Source organism: Myxine glutinosa, chromosome 2, assembly GCF_964187855.1.
Source record: "Myxine glutinosa chromosome 2, kmMyxGlut1.1, whole genome shotgun sequence".
Classification (NCBI taxonomy): Eukaryota; Metazoa; Chordata; class Myxini; order Myxiniformes; family Myxinidae; genus Myxine; species Myxine glutinosa.
Window position 1 is genome coordinate 30,305,114 of NC_136262.1, and position 27,986 is coordinate 30,333,099.

Below are 27,986 nucleotides of genomic sequence, written 5' to 3' on the forward strand. Positions count from 1 at the left end.
GCCGTTTTTAAACATAAAAAAAAATATTTTGCCCCTTTGCGGCTCTTGCCGACTGCAGCCGACCTGGGGAGGATAACCACGACTACAGAAGACCGTCCATTACGGTTTCATTACGATTGTCGGTGGGTGGTGGCGATTTTTCCAGTCGCCAGTAGTCGCCGACAAATCCGCCTATGTGTGACCGAGGCTTTAAGCTGCCATGGAGAAGTTTAAAAAAAATTTTATTTTATTTTGAACAACAGGTGAAGCAAGTGGTTTCATGCTGCTATCTTTTGGTTACAATGCGAGTGATCTTTACCACCCATAAGATACTCCCACCAATCCGGAAATGTGTACTCCCTTGTCATTACCACAAAGTTGTGGTGATTGCCAACAATCAAGACACAGGTCGTACAAATCCAGCTCCCACATACAGGCAATTGTTCCCACATACAACAACTAATGCTGCAATCGGCCAGCATTTGTTGAACTATCCTGAATGTGCAGAGGACTCACGCCGAGTCTTTAGATTGTGACTCGTGCATGTGGCGTGGCACATCCTGATGAGAGACAGGGAAGTGTGGGTGGGAGAGAGGAGAGACAGGGAAGTGTGGGTGGGAGAGAGGCGAGACAGGGAAGTGTGGGTGGGAGAGACAGGGAAGTGGGGGTGGGAGAGACAGGGAAGTGGGGGTGGGAGAGAGGAGAGACAGGGAAGTGGGGGTGGGAGAGAGGAGAGACAGGGAAGTGTGGGTTGGAGAGAGGAGGGACAGGGAAGTGGGGGTGGGAGAGAGGAGGGACAGGGAAGTGGGTGTGGGAGAGGGGAGGAGGATACTTTTGCTAGCTTTTCCTGTCACTTGGGATGGGTACTCTTCCTAGTAAACGTATTGAGTACCGAGCAGCAGAGGATTTCACATCCAACCAAACTCATGAAACTCTTGGACATCATCGCTGAGCTACAAAACTGACACCCAACACATCTTATACAGCCAGACTCAAAATTGGTTTAAGCTCATTACTTGGACTAAGCATGGATCTAATGCATTTTACAGTGGGTAGGTAGGTCCATGACTACTCAAATTTATTATAACTTGAAATAATTCCACAAAGTAAGCAAAACCGCAAACATATGCATAGGGCAACCAGAACGGGTATTCGATGGAGAGCATACCTCCACTTAGCTGAATAGTTTACCTGTTGGATACCACTGATACTGATAAGTCGGATCTGGATTCGGGCCTTACCCCAAATCAAATCGGCTTGTTGATGTCACCTAACCGACTCATACCACGTTTAGTCATAATTCGTCCACAACTTTTTGAAATATCATGTTATATATATCGGTTGTAGCCCTGCCACTCAATGGTGAAGAAACACTTGAATAACTAGTTACTAGATGGTATTCATAGAATACTTACCCTGTGCAGTCAACTTGATGTGAGCCAACTCTTCTGTTTTTGAACATTTTTTTTTTCTTTGATCCAATATGGCTGCCAGACCACGTGAGCGATGACATAAATTTATATTCTCTAATATAATTGTTGCATAGATCACGCTCAATACATTTCAAACTGATCAGACAAAGCGTTGTCCCTGTCGAAGTATGACGTCATAATTATGGCACCAATGACGTCATCGTTAACAACACCTATTCCCCATATGGAATTCTTTACAATGAGCCATGTTTCAATTTTTTCCATGCAGTGGTTTTGGAGATATAGAGGTGAAACATTTTTCGGTTTTTCCAAGATGGCGCCTGTACCACATGACTTATGACGTCATGATTATCATCAAAATATTCCACATCAGGAGGCGTTCCTATGGTGAAAATTTCGTGCCCATCAGACCAACAGTTGCTGAGAAAAAAAAATCACAATGATCGGATAATTGTTGTACTTGTCGAATTATGACGTCATAACGAAGTCACCGATGACCATCATTAACACATCTTATTCCCCATGTGGAGTACTTGACAAGGAGCCACGTTTCAATTTTTCCCAAGGAGCGGTTTCGGAGATAGAGGTGCAACTTTTTACGATTTTTTCCAAGATGGCACCTGTACCACGTGACCTATGACGTTGTAATTATTATTTAAAAATTCCACAGGAGCTGCACATATTCTGAAAATTTCGTGTCCGTCGGTCTTGCAGTTACAGAGGAATTTTTATTTTATTCATATTGATAAGATCAAGCGTTGTACTTGTCAAATTATGACGTCATAATTAAGGCACCGATGACATCACCATCAACATATCTTATTCCCCATGGTGAGTACTTGACAATGAGCCATGTTTCAATTTTTTCCATTGAGCTGTTTGGGAGATATAGAGGTGTAATGTTTTTCCAAGATAGCGTCTGTAACACGTGATATATGACGTCATAATTATGAATAAAAAAATTATACAGGTGGAGGTGCTTCTATGGTAAAATTTCGTGTCAATCTGACTAACGGTTGCCGAGAAAATGGATTTTTAAAATGCAGACACATATGGCACACGTACGTACCTGAATGCTTAACCCCGCTTTTCACTTCGCGAGCGCAGGGTAATTAAATAATTATATTAGCCGGACCCAGATCTTCACCAAAATCGAATCATTTCGTCACGCCTGGCCCGTCCGGCGACACCCAGTCTCGCCGTTCCCGGGCATGTCCAGACTCGCCCAGGTCTCCCGGACACGCCTAGTCGCGTCTTTTAAGGGCAAACGCTCCGGCATGAGATATTCGAGTGCTTGTATATAATGCTGCCCGATAAACGGGCTTTTCAGAGTACCCGAGTTGATTTGATGCAATAAAGAAACTCGGACGAATTCCAGCTTTTTGTCGCGTCCATTCTTTCGATTCGAGTTGGAGCACAGCTCCTTCATTGGTGACCTACCGACATGGACACGGCAGTTGCCCTCAAACTGCCTACCGTCTTGGAGGCTCACGCGGCAGTTTGGTTCACCCAGGCGGACTCCCAGTTCGCCCTGCGAGGCATCACCGCCGACGACACCCGCTTCCATCATGTGGTAGCAGCACTCGGCTCAGCCACCGCGGCCCGCGCCCTCAGCCTCCTCCAGCACCCGCCAGCCACTGACAAGTACGGCGCGATCAAGAAGCTCCTCGTCGACGCATTCGCCCTCTCATCGGCGGAACGCGCACGGCGCCTGCTCGACCTGCCCGAGCTCGGCGACACGCGCCCGTCTGAGCAAATGGATTACATGCTCTCGTTGCTCGGGGAGCACGCCCCGGATTTTCTTTTTCAAGAGCTGTTCCTCCGTCACCTGCCTAGCCAGGTACGCCTCACCCTGGCAAGCACGCAGATCACGGATCCCCGCGCCCTCGCCAGGGAAGCCGACAAGATGTCCTCGGCAGGCCAACGCATCGGGGCAGCGACCTGGAGCCCGCCGCCGTCCGAAGCAACGCCCATGGCGCCCGAGCACCCGGCACGGTCGGCGGCCGAACTGCCGGCGCAATTGGCGGCTGCTACGCCGTGCCGACCGCCTCCAACACTACGACCGGGGCCTACACCTGACCAGGCATGGTGTTACTACCATGCCAGGTTCGGACAAAAGGCCCGGACATGCCGACCCCCGTGCACTTTCGGCAAGTCGGGAAACGACCGGGCCGGCGTTCATTACCAGCCATGAGCGCCGGCCACACGGGCAACTTACTTTTTATCAGGGACAAAGCGTCCGGACGGCGCTTCCTGTGTGACACCGGCGCCCAACTGAGCGTCATACCCACCTCCGATCAGGACAGGCAGTCCGCGGTTTGCGGCCCCTCCTTGGTGGCGGCCAACGGATCGGCCATCCGCACCTTCGGCCCGCGCAACGTCACCCTCTGCTTCGGCAGCCAGCGCTTTCATTGGACTTTTGTGACCGCAAGCGTGCCCATGGCTGCTGGGAGCCGACTTCCTCTGCGCACACGGGCTGCTGGTTGACGTCAAACGGCGTGGCCTCGTCAACGCCGAGACCTTCAGCTCCCTGGCATGCACGTTGAGCAGCTCCGCGCCGACCAAGCTAGCATGCGCCCTCCCGGCGGCGAACGAGTTTGCTCGCCTGCTCGTGGAGTTCCCGGCCCTCACGCGGCTGACGTTTTCGGCCGTCGCAGTACGACATGGTATCGAACACCACATACCAACTACGGGCCCGCCGGTCTACGCCAGAGCCCACCGCCTCGACCCAGCCAAGCTCGCCGTGGCCAAAGCCGAGTTCAACGCTTTGGAACACCTCAGCATCGTGCGGCGCTCCGATAGCGCGTGGGCTTCGCCACTACACATCGTACCGAAGCCGGGGGGCGGCTGGCGCCCATGTGGTGACTACCGCCGCCTTAACGACGTTACCACCCCCGACAGGTATCCGATCCCGCACATTCAAGACTTCTCTGCCCGTCTGGCAGGACGGGTCGTTTTTTCGAAGATCGATTTGATACGGGGATACCACCAGGTACCTGTCAGGCCGGCCGACGTCCCCAAAACGGCCGTCATCACGCCGTTCGGCTTATTCGAATTCTTTTGAATGCCATTTGGCCTCAAAAACGCGGCTCAGGCGTTCCAGCGCTTGATGGACGGCGTGCTGCGCGACCTGCCATTCCTCTTCGTCTACCTGGACGACATCCTCATCGCCAGCGCGTCCTGGGCCGAGCACCTCCTCCACCTCCGAACACTGTTCGGGCGCCTCAGCGAGCACGGCCTAATCGTCAACCCGGACAAATGCCACTTCGGCACGACGGCCGTTGATTTTTTGGGCCACCACATCACCAAGAATGGGGCCGTGCCGCTGCCTACCAAGGTCGAGGCCATCACAGCGTTTCCGCGTCCCCGCTCCATCAAGGCCCTGCAGGAGTTCCTCGGAATGGTGAATTTCTATCACCGCTTCGTGCCCCGCACTGCTCAGCTCATGCAGCCCCTCTACGAAGCCCTCCGGGGCAAGCAGGCCAAACACGACGTCGTCTGGTCCGCAGCCATGGACGCGGCATTTACAAGCTCAAAACGGGCCCTCGCCGACGCAACACTGCTCGCTCACCCGGTGCTCAATGCTCCCATCGCCCTCACCACGGATGCCTCCGACTACGCGGTGGGCGCCGTACATGAGCAATGGGTGAACGGGGTTTGGCAGCCACTCGCTTTTTTCAGCCGGCAACTCCGGCCGAACGAGCTGAAATATAGCACGTTTGACCGCGAGCTCCTCGGTCTACACCTGGTCGTTCGCCATTTCCGCCACCTCCTGGAGGGACGACCCTTCAGGGCTTTCGTCGACCACAAGCCGTTGGTCTACGCAATGGCCAAAGTCACGGAGCCGTGGTCGGCCCGCCAGCAGCGCCACCTCTCCGAGCGAGTTTACCACGGACATCCGGCACGTCGCCGGCAAAGACAACGCCGTGGCCGACTGTCTTTCTCGGGCCAGCGCGAACGCGGTCCACCTCGGCGTGGACTTCGCGCTTATGGCGGCTGACCAGACCACCGACACCACGGTGCAAGCCCTCCGGGCGGCGGACACGGGCCTCCGCCTGGCCGACCTCCCCTTCGCGGACACTGTCCTGCTCTGCGACATCTCCCAAGGCCAGCCTCGCCCCATCGTGCCCGTTACCTGGCAACGCCGCATCTTCGCCTCCCTCCACAGCCTTTCCCACCCGGGCCGGAAAGCTTCCCAGAAGCTGGTGTCGGCTCGATTCGTCTGGCACGGCCTTCGACGGGATGTCCGCGATTGGACCAGCACCTGCACGGCCTGCCAACAGGCCAAGGTCCACCGACACACCCAGGCCCCGCTGGCACCTTTCACCGTGCCCGAACGGCGTTTCCACCACGTCAACGTGGACCTGGTGGGCCCCCTTCCCCCATCACGGGGTTTCACACACCTGCTCACCATGGTGGACAGGACCACCAGGTGGCCGGAGGCCGTTCCCCTCGTCTCCACCACCACCGCCGACGTGGCGCAGGCTTTCATCGCCACCTGGGTCGCCCATTTCGGCGCACCGGCGAACATCTCTTCGGACCGCGGGCCGCAGTTCACCTCTGAGCTGTGGGGCGCGGTCGCCCGCAACCTGGGGGTCAGGCTCCACCGTACCACGGCCTACCACCCCAAGCCAATGGGTTGTGCGAGCGGTTCCCCCGTTCCATTAAGGCCGCGCTCATGGCCAGCCTTCAGGACGGCGGCTGGACCGACCGGCTACCGTGGGTCCTTTTGGGCCTCCGCACGGCCCCCAAGGAGGACCTCCCGGCATCCACCGCCGAGCTGGTCTACGGCCAGCCGCTACGCGTCCCGGGCGAATTCGTGCCCGACGCCACCAGTCCCTGGTCCGCAGCTCGCCAGCGCTCGGACCTCCAGGAGACCGCCCGACGGTTTGCCCACGTGCCAACGTCCCACCACGGTGACCCCCAGGCCTACGTCCCCCCAGCGCTTCGCACAGCGGAGTACGTTTTCGTGCGTCATGAGTCATGACGCACACCGGGGGCCATTCAGGCCGCCGTACGACGGACCCTTCCGGGTCCTGCGACGGGACGACAAGTCCTTCGTCATCGACGTCAGCGGCAGGTCAGACCGGATTTCGGTGGACCGCCTCAAGCCGGCGCACGTGGACATCGACCAACCACCTCGGTTGGCCCTTCCTCCGCGGCGAGGCCCCCCCCCATCCACGGTGCCTCCCGCTCGACCACCCACCCCCACACCGGACCCCCCCCCCCCACGACCCTCCAGGGGTCGCTTCGGCTGGGGTCATCAGGACCCCCCTTAAATTGACCCTGCCGGTGCAAGTTGATTCTGGGGGGGCGTGTGTAGCGGTTGCCGCTGAACATACACAATCGCCTTACACCTGCCGAGGACGCAACCACGGAGCGATTGCTGTGCCGGGCTCGCCCAGACCGCCCGGAGACTCTCAGTCTCGCCTTTCCCGGGCTCGCCCGGCCCGTTCGGCGACACCCAGTCTCGCCGTTCCCGGGCATGTCCAGGCACGCCCGGCCCGTCCGGCGACACCCAGTCTCGCCGTTCCCGGGCATGTCCAGACTCGCCCAGGTCTCCCGGACACGCCCAGTCGCGCCTTTTAAGGGCAAACGCTCCGGCATGAGATATTCAGAGTGCTTGTATATAATGCTGCCCGATAAACGGGCTTTTCAGAGTACCCGAGTTGATTTGATGCAATAAAGAAACTCGGACGAATTCCAGCTTTTTGTCGTGTCCATTCTTTCGATTCGAGTTGGACTTGGAGGACTTCAAGTCGCTGGATCAACCCACGCCACACCGGCCACCACCATACAACCCAGACCTCACCCACATAACAGTGCCTTTACATCTTATCTGTGTCATGATGTTAAATGGTTCCATCCGAACAATGTCCTCCGTCTCCTTCACAATACTTATGATGCTATTCCGACGCCGACTGCGTGGGGAGGATTTTATATACCACCTGTGAGTAAGGATGGGTCATTCCGCTCTCTTATGTCTTCGAGTTGGTAAGATTGTTGCAAGACCTGGTCCACATTTGCTAATATCTCTGCAATGGCGTAATGGTAATGAAAGTGCTCAGAGATGCTTGCTAAATAGCTTTTGTGTTCTCTTTTGAAGATCAGTCGCATTCAAGTGAATAAAAGCTCACGGGTTGGAGTTTTTTGGTGAATCGTCTCGTTTCGTTTTTACCACAATCTGTATCGACATTTGAAGTCACATCTTCGTGGCTGCGCATTTGCTCACAGGAAATGACTGGACTGGAGTCACTAACACTCAGTTTACGGAGTAATCGAAAAACTTCTATTTTCGTGGCGTAAACCGTTTGAAGGACAAATGGAGCAAGTGCATTTAAATGAAGGGAGACGTGTGGAAAAATGAAAGGATGGCGTGTCTTAGGCTATTGTATCTCGTTCCGAGAACTTTAGCGCCATTCGTGAGCAAACGGATCAGATGTTTTGTAATTAATTGGCGTTACGTGCCGGGAAAGATGGCGGCTGGTCGCTGCAGGGTTGATGGCGTGGTAAGATGGCGGCTGATGGCTGGAAGATTGATGGCGTGGTAAGATGGCGGATCGTGGCTGCAAGGTTGATGGCGTGGTAAGATGGCGGCTGGTGGCTGTAAGGTTGATGGCGTGGTAAGATGGCGGCTGGGTGGCTTCATCATCTGCTATCGGTTAAGCCACTTTGTCACACATTGTTGCTTCCGATTCACCCTTATTTGGTTATATAAATACCTTCTGCAGTAATTCAGCTGAACAAAAAACATTTATAAATGTATTTTAATGCATCCCGTAAATGTACAAATTTAAATTAGCATAACAACTGCAGTGGTGTTTGATTTTGTCTCGTACTGTCCTCGTCACGATTCAAATACCGCACTGCATATGTTTTTATTTTCTTTATTTCGTTTTCGACTTGTAATTCCATTGTTGACATTTGGCGACTATTAAAATAAGAAAACGCCGTTCGGCGTGAGGATTTCAGGAGGTAGAGGTTGTTGAGGGTCAGGTGAATGGTGATTAATGATTTACACAGCTCCAAAAAAAAAATCGCAAGGTCCGAGAAGGAGCGGATCAGGACAATGGCCGGCGAGGCGCTGCTCGTGACCGTCCGACAAGTGATGCGTGCATTCGCTGAAGGAGGGAGGTTTGGCAGATCTCTCACCAAGGTACGAGTATGGTCGCGGTTGGCTAAATCCCTTGTCAGCGTGAGGGTTAGGCCGACGGTTTGTTTGGGTTCCGGTTACCCGGTTAGGGTTTGTATTTTGGCACCATAAATCCTAATGATCGGAAGAGGTGTGTGTGTGTGTGTGTGTGTGTGTGTGTGTGTGTGTGTGTGTGTGTGTGTGTGTGTGTGTGTGTGTCAGTGTGTGTGTGTGTGTCAGTGTGTGTGTGTGTGTCAGTGTGTGTGTGTGTGTCAGTGTGTGTGTGTGTGTCAGTGTGTCAGTCATTGTCTGACGTTTTAGTAATGGTGGAAGTATCCACGTCCGTTTTAGTAAGGGATCAGGATTCATGGTTTGTGAGGTTTTCTTCTTCCCAAAGATTTGTTTCGAGCTCTTTTGAGGATTGTCACAGAACTTCGGACAGCTTCCAATTGCAGTTCGTAATATTCCCAGGGATGGTTTGTAGGATCTTTGTGAGATTCTTCTTGATCATTCCAGTTGCTCCAATTATCACTGGTACAATTTCAGAGCTCTTCAGCTTCCAGGATATTTTCACTTCGTGCTTGACGTATTGGTATTTGGTCTTTTTCTTGATTTCTGCATTATTTAGACCAAAATCACTGGGTACTGAAACCTCCATTACCATTGCCGTCTTACTTTTTGACAGTGGTGACAGTGGTGGTGACAGTGGTGACAGTTTGTGACAGTGGTGACAGTGGTGGTGACAGTGGTGACAGTTTTTGACAGTGGTGACAGTTTGACTGACAGAGGTGACAGTAAGGGAGGCATTAAAAGAGAGGCTGAGTAGGGTAGAGGATGATGTGGTTGAGCTTGAAAGTGGTTGGATGTCAATGAAAGCTAGTCTGTTGGGAGCCATTGGTGAGGTATGTGGATGGACAAAAGGACCACCGAGGCACTCGGAAACATGGTGGTGGGATGATGAAGTTGGAAAGAGGATTGACGAGAAGAGGAAGAAGTTCAAGGAGTGGCAGAAGGCGAAGGGTACGGGAGCAGAAACAGCAGAGCATGAAAGTTGTAAGGCAGCCAAAAAGGCTGCAAAGAAAGAGGTGGCAAAGGCGCAGGAGGCATGAAGGAAAATGTTCGGAGAACGCTTTGATTCGGAAGAGGGTCAGAGAGCAGTATTCAGGATTGCAAAGCAGATAGCGAAAGAGAGGTGTGATGTGATGGGGGTGAGTTGCTTGAAGGATGAAGTGGGACAAATCATTGTGGACCCAGATGGAATTAAAGGAAGATGGAAAATATATATGGAAATGCTGTTGAATACAGAGAATGAATGGGATGGCAACATAGAGAGTAACCCAGTTTTAGGACCGGCAGAGAAGATAACTGAGAAGGAAGTTGAGGAAGCGATAAAAGCAATGAAGAGTAGAAAAGCGGGAGGGCCGACGGGAGTTGTGGGAGATATGTTGAAGGCAGCAGGAAGTTGGGGTGTGAAGAGAATGACAGAGATCTGTAATCTGGCGGTGAAAGAAGGCCGCATTCCATTGGATTGGAAACTGAGTACCCTCGTCCCTCTATACAAGGGGAAAGGTGACCCTCTAGAGTGTGGCTCGTACCGAGCGATAAAGTTATTGGAGCATGGAATGAAGGTATTGGAAAGGGTGTTGGAGAGAAGGATAAGGAAGAAAGTGAAGATCGACGAAATGCAGTTTGGATTTATGCCAGGAAGAGGAACGACAGACGCGCTTTTTATTGTGAGGCAGTTGCAGGAGAAGTACATGGAGAAGAGGAAGAAGTTGTTTCTTGGGTTTGTTGATCTGGAGAAAGCATTCGATGGGGTTCCACGCAAAGTATTGACATGGGCAATGAGGAAGTTAGGAGTGGAGGAATGGTTGATCAGAGTAGTGATGGCAATGTACAAAAGAGCGCGCACAGCTGTAAGGACGAAGGATGGGAACAGTGGTGAGTTTGAGGTGAAGGTGGGAGTGCATCAGGGGTCGGTACTAAGTCCACTACTATTTGTAGCTGTGATGGATGTAGTGAAATTATACCAAAGGTGAACCCAGGAGAGATACTCGCTTCAGCCACTGAAGGGCGTCTATAAAACCTGGGACATCCGCGACGCTGAGCCACTCCTGTGACATTTACTTTACATGTAGTCTTGAATGGTACGTATATGCTAGACTCGCACATATATGCTAGACTCGCTTGCTTTGACTATTATTATCGGTCCTCTCTGTATGATACCAAGATCCTGATATCTATTGCATTAATGTATTTTTACAGGATGATGCCAGAGATCTAATTGAGATTAAACCTACCTATGGGACAAAGTTGTGGACCTGATTGATTTCCACGACACTTAATCTCAATTAAGATCTACGGAAATGGCGGGACACAAGATGACCAATGTACCGACACTCGGCGCCGACCCACAAGCTGAGGATTCGGGCTCGGTGTTCACTCACTGGCTCAAAACGCTGGAGAACCAGTTCGGCGCCCAGGATGCCGTTCCCACCGCTGAAACGAAGCTGTCTGTGCTACAGACCAAAGTCGACCACCACGTCTACAGGAGCATCGCACGATGTACGACGTACGATGCCGCCGTGGAAGAGCTAAAGTGACTCTACATTAAGAAACGGAGCGTGGTGTACAACAGGCATCTGCTCCCCACGCGGCGTCAACAGCCAACCGAGTCGATCGATCGCTTCGCTCAGGAGCTGCGGCACCTCCTCGCGGACAGTACTCAAGAGGTACAGACACATGAGCAAGTCCAGGACGATCTTGTCCGAGATGCTTTCGTCTCTGGGATCAGCTCTACAAATCTGAGACTCAGGCTCTTGGAGACAGCTGACCTGACGTTCGCGGAGGCCTTACGGTTGGCCAACGTTTACACTGAGGCCCGGGAACAATCCAACGCTTATGACCACGCACCGGTCGTCGCGGGGACTTCTCAACTCGCGCGGCCGGAGAGGGCTACCGCCGAGGATACGGGTGCGGGCTCGACTACGGCCCAGCCCCTGGCCGCTCCCGAGGTGGACTCGGATTCCGGCCTGGCAGCAGCTACAGCAGCCAGGCCCAGGCCTGACCGGAACGCGACGTGTTACTTCTGTGGCAACCGACAGCATCCCAGGTCAGCGTGTCCGGCTCGGGAAGCCATATGCCATTTGTGTTCTACAAAAGGACACTTTGCTATAGTCTGCAAGAAGGCCGCGTGGGGCACACGAGCACACGCGACCTTGAATGGGCTTATCGCCGAGCCAACGGACCGAGCACAGAGCGGGGCGCCTCACCCGGCCTTGATGAGCGGTCCTCCTCCTCGCGGGCCCCTGGCTGCACGCACGTCCTTGGTGAGATACATCGGGCTGCCGAAACAAATGGCGCAAACGCGACCGGCCGTGGAGCAACCGACCTTGACTGGCGTTCGAACGCCCTCCTCAAACAAACAAAAAGTTCCGGCTTTGAAAGCTCCTCCTGTTGTGCAACATACGCTGCACGTGACACGAGCGCCATCTGACGGCAGTTCGGACGAACGACTCGCTCTTGCTCCGGCACGTGAAAGTACAATTGACTGCGATCTTTCGCACGTGACACGAGCGCCATCTGACGGCAGCTCGTACGAACTACACGCTCTTGCTCCGGAACGACCAACTATGCGTTTGGCACGGGGGCCCTCCGGAGGCTCCTCAAACGACCGGAAAACTGCAGCCGGTGTGGGATCCACGCGCGAGGCGCGATCTTCTCGCTCGGACGGCGCAATACCCTCAATTGCCCTCTCTGGGCTCTGTCCCCCAAATATTCCTACAGGTCGCACAAGATCTGCCTGCAACCCTCTTATGGTTAAACTGCCAAAATCAAGACTTTCTGCTCACCTTCACTCCTTCATTCCTCTTTTCTCCCGCCTCTGGAACAAACTCCCTCACTCTCTTCAATCCCACTCTACCCTCCAGGTCTTTAAAACAGCTGTTCACCACCATCTCTTATCCTCCCCCATCCAAAACCTTGATCTTTTCTACCCCCGCTAATTTCGGTCCCCATGTGTTTTATACCTCCCCCCCCCCCCCCTCCCCTTCCCACGCCTCCTGCCCCCAAGCCCTCTCCCTCCCACACTTCTCCCTGCTCTCAAATGTTGTGGTTGTGTGCTTCCCCTTCTCTCCCCATCTTGGCTTCCGCTCCCTCTTTTGTATATTTTGTTTGTCTGGTTGATTTGTTTGTGAAATAAATGTTAGCTCTTTCACGAGCTACAGGCATTTTAAGGCCATTTTCCCTGCAAGAGCGGGGGTTAGCCTTGCGGGCCCCATGACGATCTTCTCCATTTTGCCCTATTTTCTGCATCTCTCCTTGTTAACCCCCTTGCCCGCATTTCTTCTTCCACCATCTTTAGCCAAGTCTTTCTCGGTCTTCCCCGTCCTCTACTTCCTTCTACATTCATTTCCATCACTCTTCTCAACCAGTCGTTTTCATCCTTCCTCAACACATGACCAAACCATCTCAACCTGTTTCTCTTCACAGCATCCATCACAGGCTCTATTCCCATCATCTTTCGCAATTTATCATTTGTCTTCCTCTCCCAACGATACTCCGCACATCCACCGAACCATTCGCATTTCCACCCTTTCCAGCCTTCGTTGCTGCATATTTAGTTTGACATATTTAATTATATTATGACTTGTATATCCACTCCCACCAGGAGCAGCACCACACGATACACGTTTACATGGAGAATTGGCGTCACCACTTAAGCTAAAGCAAATGGGGCTATAAATGTTTTAACCACCAAAAGAAAAATTCTGGGTACAACCACCAAGTTTCAACTCATTCCATCAATTGGTATACGAGTGCATACAAGATAGGCAGATAGACAGAGGTGGCGAGCTTTGTTGTCTATGATGATGATGATGATTTAGTGAGTTCTGCCAACAAGTCACCCCGATTATTCACATATTCTACACTATCTTTTCCCAGGTACATGAATGCAGCACGGGAAGGTGAAACTGTGGTGATCACAGCTCAGGTGCTAAAGCAAGGCCGGACTTTGGCTTTCGCCTCCGTGGACATTATGAACAAAGACACAGGTCGTCTCATAGCTCAGGGACGACACACCAAGCATTTGGGAAGTTAGAATGGAGAGGATGGATGAAGTGACGTGTTGTAATCACTGAACAGGTTCAAACTCAACAAACGTGGCTTTTTAAATACCGGTGTCCAAACACTAAAGGGATACCATACCTTTCATCACGGCTTCTTCTGATTACTCTGATTTGATGTTGCGTTTGCTGCAGACGTTTCACAACAGAATGGGTCTTCGTTTTGGGTAACCTTGTGAATTGTGAGCCAGTATATTAAAGGTCAAAATAAATCTATTCACTCTGCACCTCGTATAATTCTTATTGCATCCGATTTAGCTTCAGACCGACTTTGAAACAGTGGAAATCAGTGAATAGTTGGCTGGACATACATAATGCGATTGGGAGTTGGATATAATGCTGATGATTTGAATTGTGAAACGGTTTTCTTGGGGTGTTTCTTTATAGGCCTTATGGATCAGGATGTATCATTACATTTAAATGTTCAATTAAAATGGCGGAGGTCTAATGTCATTTGGTATTTCCATGATTGTTGTTTCAACCAGTGGAGAAATCCCTTTTTGATGACTGATATCAGAAATTGAAGGTTACTCATGTTTGGACTGACTTCAAAAGCTGTACTCACCAAAGTACGAGGTATTTGAACATCTCATTGTGATTTGGCTGTTACTTGTCTGATATCTGATGCAAGGTATTCTTCAAAGATGTTTTCTAGCTCTCCTATCTGCTGTCACTTCCATGAGCCTTGCTCTGGTAGAAAAAAAATAATCACAATTCCAGTTTGTCTCGATATCACATTGCAAGAACATCCTCCATAAATATTGAAGCTGAGAATCCTGAAACTATTTTTGGTGTTTCCATCTGAAAAAAACATGCTTGGGTAGGATGGCCCTTTTTTGGATTCCCATCTGAGCAGTGAGCCCCCAGGTTCAAACCCCATTTAGCTTCCTGTGTTGATATGTATGCTTCTCAATGCTTTTGCTATTTGTGTAAATAATTCTGACTAAGAAAAACAGTGCCGTTGAAAAACAGCTACAAATTAGAACAACACTCGGTAGAGCGCATACCTCCACCAAGCTGAACAGTTAACGTTTCGTATCCCATTGAAAGGCCGGATATGGATCCGGACCTGAACCAACATCTAATCGGCTTGTTCTTGTCACCAAACAAACTCATACAACCTGACCACCAAATTTCGGCCGAATCCATCCACAACTTTTTGAGATATCATCCTATATATCGTTTTTTTTTTGCAATATCACTCGATGGTGAAGAATCACTTTAAAAAATTCTCAGATCCGGATTTCGCCAAAATCCAACCATGTCATCCGTGTCACATACCAAACCTCTCCATCCAATTTCGGTGGCAGATAATTATAAATACCACCTTTGGTATTTACATGAATAACAATTATAAATACCACCATACCACCTTCAATGGTAGATTATTATAAATATCTAATTTATTGTTTTCTAATGAAGATTTTAAACTCCATTAATACTTGTACAAGTATGTATATATCAGAGGTAATGGAAATGGATACAAAAGGGTAAAAAAAGGGAAGGTTGTCTGAGACCTCTTCCCGAGACGAGTTTACAGTTCGTTATGTGAAAGTCTGCACCTGCCAAAGCGGTGATACATCGCAATGGTAACCCTGTAAGTACTCTGGTGAGGTAGTCGTAAGCAGTGCAGGTGGCATGGCAAATTGTATCTGTATGCAACGTACTACTTTTAGGTATGGATGTTTTGGAGCAGAGGTTTAAACAGCGAGCACTGCACAGAGAGAGCACTTGCTGTTTGAGTTGTCAAGTTTAGGTTTGATTCTCGACCTGATGATAAACTGTTAGATTGATGTTCGCATTGCATTGGTGAGTGCATGGGAAGGATCTGAAGATGGATGTGTCTTTTGTAGGGTATAGATCCCTTGAAGTCTCGCGATCGGTTATCAACGATACGTTCCACAACGTACGGCTCGGGTATTATGGCTCTGGTACTCCATCACGTATCGATGGCGAAGCCAGAAACACAAGCGTACTGGTTTCAGTTAAAGTGTAACTCAACCACCAAGTTTTGTGATAACTTGTCCATAACTTTTTTCTTTATGCTGCTCACAGACAAACAAACAAATAGGGGTGAAAACATAACCTCCATCCACCTTAGGTGGTGGAGGTAATACTAATCGGCACTTGCGCGAAGTACATTCCAAAAATTCCACAACAAGTGTTTGTCCACTATTAGGAGAGCCTGAAAACAACATCAGTCCATCGTCAAGATTGAACTTTCAAACTTGTCTCCCTCCTCTAAAACCTGGTGGCGCCTTCTTAAGTTTGTCTCTGGAGTATGCTCACCTCCATCCCTTCCCTCACTTAAAATGGCACCACAGCCGACTCCGCTCACGAGAAGGATGAATGCCTCAATTCTGTGTTAGCTTCCAAACCTTTTGTCCCCAACTGCTAGCTCTCAGTACCCATCCTTCCCTGTCATACCCAACTACTCCTGGACTCTGTGTATTTTGCACCTGAGAAGGTGAGAAGGTTCTTTCAATCATCGACTCTGACTCTGTAATTGGGCCGGATGGCATCAGCTCACATGTCCGAAAAACCTGCTCTGCTGCATTTGTACATCTTCTCTCTGCCCTTTTCACTCTGTCATTTGTGCTAGGCCATCTTCCATCTGGTTGGAAATCAGCCAACATCACTGCATTACGGAAACTGCAGACTTGGCATTTAATATGGAATATTTTTTTTTCCTTGACTTGGGTTTACTTTCTTAACTCAGTATATCAATCTGGTGAGTTTCTTTTACACTTTGCTGATTTATTTGTTAAAAGAACCATGTCACTGATTGTCTGTCGCAGCAAGAAGTCAACAACAGGATTATATCACAGGTGGAGTGGCAAAATGTACGGACAGGTGCATTTGATGATTGGCTTCACAGTCAGGTATACAAGGGTTGTTGCGTTCTGTATTAGTGGAAAACAACTGCTGCATGTCTCCAAAAGTTATTGCCGCTTCCTCTGGAGATGGTCCGTCAACTCGACAATGCTGTTTGTCATGGAGTGGTGGCTTTACGAAATTACGGCATGAAACAGCGTGCTATTGCTCGGCAGTATGGCATCACTCAAGGTCAGGTGTCAAAGATCCTGAAACGAAATGCTCAGAGGGGTGTCCCTACTCCAATACCGAGGCCAGGACGTCCCCGCAGAACCACAAGGAGGGATGATCGCCAGCTGCACAGGTTAGTCCGCAATGGCCGTACCAACTCAGCTAATCGGCTTAGGGCTGAGTGGCAGCAACTGACAAATGTGCCTGTATCCAGAAGGCTAGTCAACCAACGACTGGTTCAAGCAGGCTATCGTGCCAGGCATCCCCTGAGAAAGCCACGCCTGACCAGACAACACCACCAGCGCCGATTGCAGTGGGCCAGAGAGCACCGTCAATGGCAGCCAGGACACTGGAATCACGTGATCTTCAGTGACGAGTCTAGATTTCTGGTCTATCGTCAAGATGGCCGCGTCCGAGTGCGCAGACAAGTGCATGAAGCCTACAACAAAGATTGTATAGTGCCAAGAGTCCAAGCTGGAGGTGGTGGGGTGACCGTTTGGGCTGCTTTTCATGCAGGGGGCAAAACTGACCTGGTTGTTCTGAATGGAAACCTGAACCAGTTCAAGTACAAGGCCATTCTGGAAGAAACATTGCTTCCATTTTCTCGTGCAGCCTTTCGAGGAAACTTTGGCTTCCAAGATGACAATGCACGGCCTCATCGTGCTCGCATGATCCAACACTTTCTTGCTGACCGTGGTGTAGAGCATATGGAGTGGCCTGCCATGTCCCCGGATATGAATCCGATAGAGAACTTGTGGGCAGAATTAACGCGTCAAATTGACCACTTGGACCAGCAGCCGACCTCTGTGAGTGAATTGCAGCAGGCTATTGTCACTGCATGGCAAGCGATTCCTGTCCAAACCTTGGCAAATCTCGTGAACAGCATGCCTCAACATGTACGTGCTCTCCTGAATGCTCGTGGGGGTTAGAGGAAGTACTGAACTGAAATTTTACTGTCCGTAAGCCCAGTCGTAATTTAACTTTTGTTTTTGTTAAAAAAAATTTGGCTAATGTGCAAAATAAAGAGATACTTCTGGAAAACGTACAGAAGTTTAACACAGTACTGTCCATGAATTGAGTTCGATATCAGTTTACATCACTTTCAAGGATCAATTTATTTGTTTCGAAATGTCAAATGTGGTTTTTGTTTCTTTTAAAGGTCAAATTAACAAAATCTAGAATAATTTCAACATAATTCCAATGAACTTTTGGTTCTAAGACATCTTGAAAATTAAGTTCACCCCAACAAAAAGAATATTCCATATTAAATGCCAAGTCTGTAGAACGGCACTTGGAGGAGTGTATACCTCCACCAGGCTGAACAGTTCACGATAATTGTATCCCGACGAAAGACCGGGACTGGATACGGAACTGAACCATATATATGTGTATATATATTGTCCTGTCATCAGCGATTAAGACTGCTGGATGACAGATAGCCGAAACAGTTTTACTCCCAAGGTGGCAGCCCGAAAAAGGGCGGAATTTGCATCACGCATGGGACAAAGGAATTGCGAAGCGTTTATCTGATTTGAACACACGGGTATATTCCGAAACCACAAACAAGTAAACAGGACAGGCAATTCAACAATAATGATTTTAATGTAAATAAAGCAAGGGGTGAAATAAATGTTGAGGTAATCTAAAATTCCAACTGAGGTACCTCCACACACGGACTCAAAAACAACAGACAAGGAGAAAGATAATGAAATAAAATCCCTTTAGCCAGCCGACACTCAGCTTTGACCTCAAGTGACCCTCTTCGTAGAGCATGGGGCGATGGCTCCGGTGCGCACAAGACGCCGGAACTCACAAGATGGCGCCAACGGTGGTGAGTCGAGCAGACGAGACTGCCTCCTTTCTCCTCCACCGTCTGGGGAAGCACACGCAGCCTACAGCTTCCTTGTGAGCCAACAATAATTGAAACGCCTTTTCAATCGCCGCAGCAGAAACCCTCTCCTCACAGGCCGCACAAAATCGCCAAGCCTTCTTGTTAAAAACCAACAGAGAGAGAGAGAGATCGACTTCTTCACCAACGTCTTTCGAAGCTTCTCACTCTGACGTCAGCCCCTGGCCTTCTCTGCCAATCACGACCTTCAGGGGCATGGCCTGCCGGCTCTTTCTTCCACGCCCATCGTACCACTCTGGGGGCGTGGCATTTTGCCGTAAATGTTCATGTGGGCGGGACTTAGTTGCCGTGCGTGTTCATAGGGCCGGTGCTGGTTGTAAATGTTAAATGGGGATTTTCATGGCCGGCCTTGTAAATGTAAAACGTTAGGGAAAATCACGAAGGGAAAATCACATACTGGGGAAAACTAACCTTAATCCCTAACTAATTATCACTGTTTCACCCCTTGTGTGAAGACAAAAACAATTTTAAGCTAGAGTTTCCCTACATAAGTGCAACGAGATTTCTCCTATGCGTCCATGGTCCATGCCATAATTATACAGTCCTACTTACCTTATACAGTCACACAGTCACGTGAAAAAGTAAGTACACCCCATGTAAAGTTTTGACTTTTTCAACATATTTCAACATACAGCTATTTGATCTTCATTTCAACAATATTGACAGATAAAGGTGATATAATATAACAAATATCATGAAACATTTACATTTTGTAGTCCATTGGATAATTTAAATGAACATAAATGCAAATTTCGCATGTGGAAAAAGTAAGTACACCCTTGGCTCTAAAAGGTGGTATTGCCCCCTTTGGTAGAAACAACCTCAAGTAGGTGTTTCTTATAACTGTCTACCAGTCTCTGACATCGACTGGGAGAAATTTTTGCCCACTCCTTTATGCAGAATTCTTTCAGCTGTGTGACGTTTGAGGGGTTTCTTGCATGCACAGCTCGTTTCAAATCCCCCCACAACATCTCGATGGGATTTAGATCCGGGCTTTGACTTGGCCATTCCAGAACCCTCCATTTCTTTCTTTTCAGCCATTCCTTGGTGGATTTACTGCTATGTTTAGGGTCATTGTCATGTTGCAAGGTCCACCTTCGGTTGAGCTTCAACTTTCCGACAGATGGCCTCACATTATCCTCTAGCACCCTCTGGTACAATGAAGAATTCATAGTGGATTCTATGATGGTGAGCTGCCCAGGTCCTGATGCAGCAAAGCTGCCCCAAACCATAATATTTCCACCACCATGCTTTACAGTTGGTATCAGGTTCTTGTGGTCAAATGCTGTCTTTGGTTTTCGCCAAACATGTCTTCTGGTACTGTGGCCAAATAGCTCCACCTTTGACTCATCTGTCCAGAGCACATTGTTCCAGAAGTGCTGGTCTTTGCCTTGGTGTTCATTGGCAAACTTTAGTCTTGCCCTGATGTTCTTTCTGGACAGCAAAGGTTTCCTCTTGGCACACCTCCCATGTAGATCAAATTTGTGCAGCGTCTTTCTTATGGTAGACTCGTACACTTTGACATCAACAGTGGCAAGAGCTACCTGTAGGTCCCATGATGACATTCTGGGGTTCTTAAGAGACTACTTTCAGCATCTTGCGGTCTGCTTTTAGGCTGAACTTGCTGGGGCGGCCTGGCCTGAACAAGTTGGCAGTTGTTTGGAATCTTCTCCACTTGTAGATGATCTTCCGGACAGTCGAATGATTGATTTCAAATTGTTTGGAGATCTTTTTAAATCCCTTCCCAGACTTGTAGGCATATATAACCTTCTTTCTGAAGGCCTCAGAGAGCTCTTTTGATCTAGGCATGGTGACGCCGTGCACTTCAACAACAAAGAGCAAACCAAACTAAATGTCTGAGGTTTAAATAAGATCGGTTCCTCCAAGATCCTCTCTAACAATGTTCTAATCATTTGCACCTGAGCTGGTGCACCTGATTCTAATTTTAGGTATTTGAAGTAGTGATAAATGTAGGGGTGTACTTACTTTTTCTACATGCAAAATTTGCATTTATGTTTATTTAAATGATACAATGGACTACAAAATGTAAATGTTTCATGATATTTGTTATATTATATCACCTTTATCTGTCAATATTGTTGAAATGAAGATCAAATAGCTGTATGTTGAAATATGTTGAAAAAGTCAAAACTTTACATGGGGTGTACTTACTTTTTCATTTGACTATATATATATATATATATATATATATATATATATATATATATATATATATATATATATATATATATATATATCTATCTATATCTATATATATATATATATATATATATATATATATATATATACATACATACATACATACAGTGCATTCAGAAAGTATTCAGACCCCTTCACTTTTTTCACATTTTGTTATGTTGCAGCCTTATGCTGAAATCGTTTAAATTCATTTTTTCCTTATCAATCTACACTGAATACCCCAGAAGTACAAAGAGAAAACAGGATTTTAGAAAGTTTTGCAAATTTATTAAAAAGAAAAAACTGAAATATCACATTTACATAAGTATTCAGACCCTTTGCTATGACACTTGAAATTTAGCTCAGGTGCCTCCCATTTCTCTTGATCATCTTTGAGATGTTTCTACACTTTGATTGGAGTCCACCTGTGGTAAATTCAATTGATTGGACATGATTTGGAAAGTCACACACCTGTCTATATAAGGTCTCACAGCTGACAATGCATATCAGAGCAAAAACCAAGCCATGAGGTCGAAGGAACTGCCTTCAGAGCTCAGAGACAGGATTGTGTCGAGTCACAGTTCTGGGGAAGCCTACAAAAAAAATTCTGCTGCATTGAAGATTCCGAAGAGCACAGTGGCCTCCATAATTCTTAAATGGAAGAAGTTTGGAACAACCAGGACTCTTCCTAGAGCTGGCCGCCCGGGGAGAACTGAGCAATCGGGGGAGAAGGACCTTGATAAGAGAGGTGACCAGGAACCCGATGGTCACTCTGGCTGAGCTCCAGAGATCCTGTGTGGAGATATGGGAGAAACTTCCAGAAGGACAACCATCACTGCAACACTCCACCGATCTGGGCTTTATGGCAGAGTGGCCAGACGGAAGCCAAACAGTTCAATCTTGGTTTCATCAGACCACAGAATCTTGTTTCTCACGGTCTGAGAGTCCTTCAGGTGCTTTTCTGCAAACTCCAAGCGGGCTTTCATGTGTCTTTCACTGAGGAGAGGCTTTTATTTTGAAATACCGACTTCTTTTCTGGAAGTCCGAGCAGTGTCCATGTGTTTTATACCTCCCCCCCCCCCCCCCCCCCGTTCCCATGCCTCCTCCCCCCCAAGCCCTCTCCCTCCCACAGATCTCCCGGTGTCCCTGTTCACTGCCTTATATCCCGCTGCCTTTATTGCCTCGATCTTGTATACAAAATATATACATTATTCTGGGTTTTTGGGGTCTTTAAGGGTCTTTGGGATATTTTGTGTCTTCAGGGTGTTCGGGGTATTTAAGGGTCTTTAGGATCTTTATGGGTATTTGGGCTCTTTTTAGTCTTTAAGGGTCTTTGGGAAATTTTGGGTCTTTGGGGTCGTTTTGGTCTTTAATTGTCTTCAGGGTCTTTAACGGTCTTCAGGGTATTTTGGGTGTTTGGGGTCCATTGGCTCTTTTGGATCATCAGGGTCGTTTGGGTCTTTTATATCCTCGGGGTCTTTTGGGTCTTTGGGGCCTTTTGGGTCTTTCAAGGTCTTTAGGATCTTTTGGATTATTGGGGTCTTTTGGTCTTTTGGATCCTTGGAGTCTTCTGGGTCCTTGGGGTATTTTGGGTCCTTGGAGTCTTTTAACCAGTGGACACACAGTCGTGTTCAAATATTGCCCATTAAAACCCCACTCAAATCTCTCCTGAAGCACTACTCACAGCCTTTAAAACCGATGTCATTCAAACTCCTGGGATTCCCTATCACTATCAGCCACGATCTTTCTTGGACAAACCACATTTCAACGTTGACCTCCAAAGGCAGCTGCAGACTGGGCATCCTCTGTCGTACAAAGTCCTTCCTTGGCACACCTGAACTCCTATCCACCTACAAAGTCATCCGCAGCTTGATGGAGTGTTGCTCTCCCCTTTGGGTCGGCTCTCCTGCCTCACACCTTGCTCAGCTTGACGCCGTGGAAACCAAGGCCTTCAAGATCATTGGAATCCCCCGCGATGAATCCACCAATCAACCTATCCACCCATCCATCCACCAATCCATCCATCCTATCCATTCATCCACCCATCCACTTATACATCCATCCACCCACCCATCCACCAATCGGTCCACCCATCCATCCACTTATCCATCCATCCATCCACCTAGCCACATATCGACATATCCATCCATCCACCCATCCATCCACCCATCCACTTATCCATCCATCCACTTATCCACCCATCTATCTACCAATCCATCCACCTATCCACATGTCCATCCACCTATCCACGGCTACCGCAGACAATTTTACGCATTAACCCCTGGTTTGCTGGTTTGCTTTCATTAATCATACATTAACATAATTACGTAACACACTCGAATTTATTTTTAAAATAAACTTTTCTAAATAAGATAATCGGGACATGTTTACTTCCCAGTGTTTCTACATATCATTGGCTAGACTTGATCACGTGTTTCTACATCTGCTTCACTCATTGGCTGTTTTATTTTGCCGCGGGAGAAAGTCGTCTTGTCTTGTCTTTGTGTCCCCCGAACCCCGATCCCTGACTCTTTATTACGTTTTGCTTGGATTATACTTCATACAACCGCGTGGAAGATCCGCTTCAGTTTTACCTGGTATGTGGTGTTTTGCGGATTAAGCAATGGCGGTAAATTTCCAGTCAGGGCAACTTCCAATAGCTATTCTATAATCTTTAATATTAAAGAAGCTCGGCCTCGGTGTGTCTGCGTCCGGCCGTCGATGGGTCTTGTATTCCATAAAAGTGAAAGCTCTTCGGAAAGGAATAGTTGGACTATGGAGAGCGGGGCACCTTGACCACAGGGGCATCTTGAACCATAGGGGCACCTTGAACCACAGGGGCACCTTGAACCACAGGGGCACCTTGACCACAGGGGCACCTTGACCACAGGGGCACCTTGACCACAGGGGAACCTTGACCACAGGGGCATCTTGAACCATAGGGGCACCTTGAACCACAGGGGCACCTTGAACCATAGGGGCATCTTGAACCATCGGGGCACCTTGAACCATAGGGGCACCTTGAACCATAGGGGCATCTTGAACCATCGGGGCACCTCCAACCATAGGGGCATCTTGAACCATCGGGGCACCTCGAACCATAGGGGCATCTCGAACCATAGGGGCACCTTGAACCATAGGGGCACCTTGAACCAGAGGGGCACCTTGAACCAGAGGGGCACCTTGAACAATAGGGGCACCTTGAACCGCAGGGGCATCTTGAACCATAGGGGCACCTTGAACCATAGGGGCACCTTGAACCATAGGGGCATCTTAAACCATAGGGGCACCTTGAACCATAGGGGCACCTTGAACCATAGGGGCATCTTGAACCACAGGGGCACCTTGAACCATAGGGGCATCTTGAACCATAGGGGCACCTTGAACCACAGGGGCATCTTGAACCAGAGGGGCATCTTGAACCATCGGGGAACCTCGAACCATAGGGGCACCTTGAACCATAGCAGCACCTCGAACCATAGGGGCATCTTGAACCATAGGGGCACCTTGAACCATAGGGGCATCTTGAACCATAGGGGCACCTTGAACCATAGGGGCATCTTGAACCATCGGGGCACCTTGAACCATCCGGGCAACTTGAACCATAGGGGCACCTTGAACCATAGGGGCATCTTGAACCATCGGGGCACCTTGAACCATAGGGGCACCTCGAACCATAGGGGCACCTCGAACCATAGGGGCACCTCGAACCATAGGGGCACCTTGAACCAGAGGGGCATCTTGAACCATAGGGGCATCTTGAACCATAGGGGCACCTTGAACCATAGGGGCATCCTGAATCATAGGGGCACCTTGAACCATAGGGGCACCTTGAACCATAGGGGCACCTTGAACCATCCGGGCACCTTGAACCATAGGGGCACCTTGAACCATCCGGGCAACTTGAACCATAGGGGCATCTTGAACCATAGGGGCACCTTGAACCATAGGGGCATCTTGAACCATAGGGGCACCTTGAATACAGGGGCACCTTGAATACAGGGGCATCTTGAACCATAGGCGCACCTTGAACCATCCGGGCATCTTGAACCATAGGCTTCAATTCCCTTTGTATAACTCACTTCACATATATGTCTCCAGTGTATGATCATCTATTGGCAAGTCGATAACTAGTCATTAGCATTTTCCTTTTCGTTATGAAGATTACGTTAATTTTTTCGATTTAAGATGGCTGACGTAAATTTCATAGGGTAAGTTCTTCTTTATCTCGTACTATCGGTGCAGCAGGAAATTTGGGACTGCCAAATTAAACTGACAGTGTAAGAAATCAGGCTAATTATAGTCATCAATTGTTGATCCTCTCTGGACATAGAAAGTGAGCATGCATCTTTGTATAATGGTGTTACACAGGGAACCTTGAACCTGCACAGGTGGGGGCAGATCGAACCACGGTTCAAGGTGACCCACCGTAATGATATGGAGGAAAACCCAAATGTAGGGCATTAATTATTCACAAATATGATTCAATTTCTGTATTTAAATGGAGGTTTTGGTATCCACCTATGGGGTTATTTAGGGGGTGGGGGGGCTATTTAGTATCTACCTATAACTTTAGGTTAAAGATATCATGTCCCTGTAAAATTAGTATTTTGGAACTTAAGAATTTAAGAGAACCAGTGCTTTTTATTGCTTTCTTTCTTTCTTCCAGAAAATGGTACGCCACTATAAGCCAAAGACAGATCGAGGGAAAGCTGATGGAAGCCTGATGAGAAGAGCCGTGCAGGAAGTCGAAAAAGGGTTCTCCATTCGTCAAGTTGCTCTTGATTTGAAGATAGATAGAATAACTTTATCCAGATACGTCAAGAAATGCCAGTCTGGGCAGGCCAGTTCCAATGATGAACTTGTTCCACATTTCAATACCAGACAGGTTGGTAATGATATTCATTTTTATGAAACTTTAAAAATTACTAAATTGGATTTCGTACAAAAAAAGGTGACGCAGAATAATCTGTAAGTTTAAAGAACTGAACGTCATAAATTGTATAATGACAAAAGGTACAAGTGAATGAAAAGGATAACACTGGGATATTAAAGAATGTTAAATCAATACCATCAGAAAAAATTATACAGAGGACTAATAGGATCTCTTATGAAATGGGATTATTTTCCATTAACATAAAAACCTTCTCTTTCATGTCTTTTCAGATTTTCACAGAAGAAGAAGAACGAGGCTTAGAGGAATACATCCTAACCAGTTCCGTCATGTTTCATGGCCTAGGTTATGTTGCTATTAGGCGCCTTGGGTTCGAATACGCAGAGAGAAAACAAAAGAATGTCTCAGAAAGTTGGAGACACAATGCTATGGCAGGCAAGGACTGGATGTCTGGCTTTATGAAGCGGCACCCAAATATTTCCCTACGTTCTCCAGAGGCTACTAGTATAACCAGGGCCCAAGGCTTCAACAAAAAAGCAGTGGGAGCGTTCTTCGAACTTTGGACAAAAACACAGGCAGAGAAAAAATTTGGGCCCGAGTCAATCTTCAATCTAGACGAGACAGGGATTACGACTGTGCATAACATCTCAAAGCTAGGCCTACTGGCTGCAAGTGGAATGAAACAAGTTGGGCAAATTACTGCACTGGAGAGGGGGACAGTTGTGACTGTTTGTTGTTGTGTGAATGCAATTGGTAAAGCATTACCCCCGGTTATGATTTTTCCCAGAGTCCACTTCAAGGACCACATGATAAAAGGAGCTCCTCCGGGTACCCTTGGACTTGCCACACAGAGTGGCTGGATTATTGGTGAACGTTTTCCCCAAGTTCTTGAGCACTTCATCAAACATATTGGTTGTTCCATCGAAAAACCTGCTGTTCTTTTCATGGACAATCATGAAAGCCATCTGGGCATTGATGTCATTGATATCGCAAGGGAAAAGGGACTCTCTATCATAACCTTCCCATCCCACACTTCCCATAAACTTCAGCCCCTGGACGTCACAGTGTATGGGCCACTCAAAACCCATTACAAGAAGGCTGTCATTGAGTGGAACTTGAGCCACCCTGGCATTCGGATTACCATTTACGATCTCCCTGAGTGTTTCGCTAGGGTGTTTTACCGAGTCCTATCATTTGAAAACATCACTGATGGTTTTCAAAAAACTGGGATCTGGCCCCTGAATTCTGAAGTTTTCTCAGAGGATGACTTTTTGGCAGCATCAGACTTCTTAAATAACCGTACCAACGAAGCTGATGGAGCTCCAACCAACAACGGCGTCACTACTGGCGAAGATGTAAATGGCACTGCAAGGATGACCGAGCATGACCAACTCGGAACCTCAACCTCAGCTGTGAATACCAGTTTTGAAGAGCTAAAAGGACTACGACAGCTGTCCAAGAGGAAGGCAGCCGACCACTCTTCTAAGTCCCTTGCCAAGAGAGCATTTGTTAGGTGCAAACCAATTACAAGCACCGCTGAGAAACAAAAGGCCGAGAAGAAGCTAAAACAGAAGATTCACGATCAAGGAAGAAAGTAATTGTCCACGAGAGTTCAGATGATGATAACAGCATTTCTTACCATGAAGACTCGAGTGAGGTCTATGAGGAGTTGTTCGGAGATGATCCCTTAGAATTAGCAAAGTTAGCGGCAAAAGAACCAGAAATTGGTGACTTAGTGCTTGTGAAACTGACGCCTGTTAATTCAAATAAGGGGGTTCATTATGTTGGTCAAATTACTGAGATGAAGGAGAAGCTTCATACGATGTATAATTCTCCAGACAGTCGAGAAAAATGACTGGACGTTTTACCAAACCAACTATTGATGACAACTCCAAGATTGTGAGAGGTGACATGAGCCTTCTGCAACCCCTCACTACAGGTGGTACGAAGAGGGTGGCATCCATGATGCAATTCGGTATAGATCTTCGGGAGTATATCTGTCAATAAGCATATAATCAATCTAGGGATTTGCATATTAAAGAAGGCTTGCGATGGTGACAACTTCACATCTGACCATATTTGCACCTCTTGCTAGGCCATCTTGATACACCATGACAGGGAGTGATACACCATGACAGGGGACAGTAAAGAGTTTGGAGTCAAAAATATGTCGCAATTAAATGTTATACTGTTTAAGGTTAATTAAAAGTTTGTAATTACCTTAAATTATTGTCGTTTTTACTTCATTGGTGATCCCAGGGCATGGTTC

The 27,986-nt window shown here is 48.2% G+C and overlaps 2 protein-coding genes across 3 annotated transcripts; both read left to right on the forward strand.

Moving 5' to 3' along the window:
- Positions 1-8,233: 8,233 nt before the first annotated feature.
- On the forward strand, positions 8,234-13,897 carry ACOT13 (acyl-CoA thioesterase 13). Its single transcript, XM_078772576.1, has 2 exons — positions 8,234-8,585; positions 13,489-13,897. Exons 1-2 carry the CDS (start codon positions 8,413-8,415, stop codon positions 13,643-13,645), a joined length of 330 nt encoding a protein of 109 aa, XP_078628702.1. The 5' UTR covers positions 8,234-8,412; the 3' UTR covers positions 13,646-13,897.
- Positions 13,898-14,014: 117 nt separating this feature from the next.
- LOC137421933 (uncharacterized) lies at positions 14,015-27,943 on the forward strand. 2 transcript variants are annotated; one of them, XM_078773061.1, is made up of 3 exons: positions 14,015-14,246; positions 25,493-25,711; positions 25,990-27,943. In XM_078773061.1, the coding sequence occupies exons 2-3, from the start codon at positions 25,496-25,498 to the stop codon at positions 27,313-27,315; spliced, it is 1,542 nt and encodes a 513-aa protein (XP_078629187.1). In that variant the 5' UTR covers positions 14,015-14,246; positions 25,493-25,495; the 3' UTR covers positions 27,316-27,943. The 2 variants fall into 2 exon arrangements, with proteins under 2 accessions (XP_078629187.1, XP_067964631.2); XM_068108530.2 differs by lacking the exon at positions 14,015-14,246 and adding an exon at positions 22,307-23,420.
- The last annotated feature ends 43 nt before the right edge of the window (positions 27,944-27,986 follow it).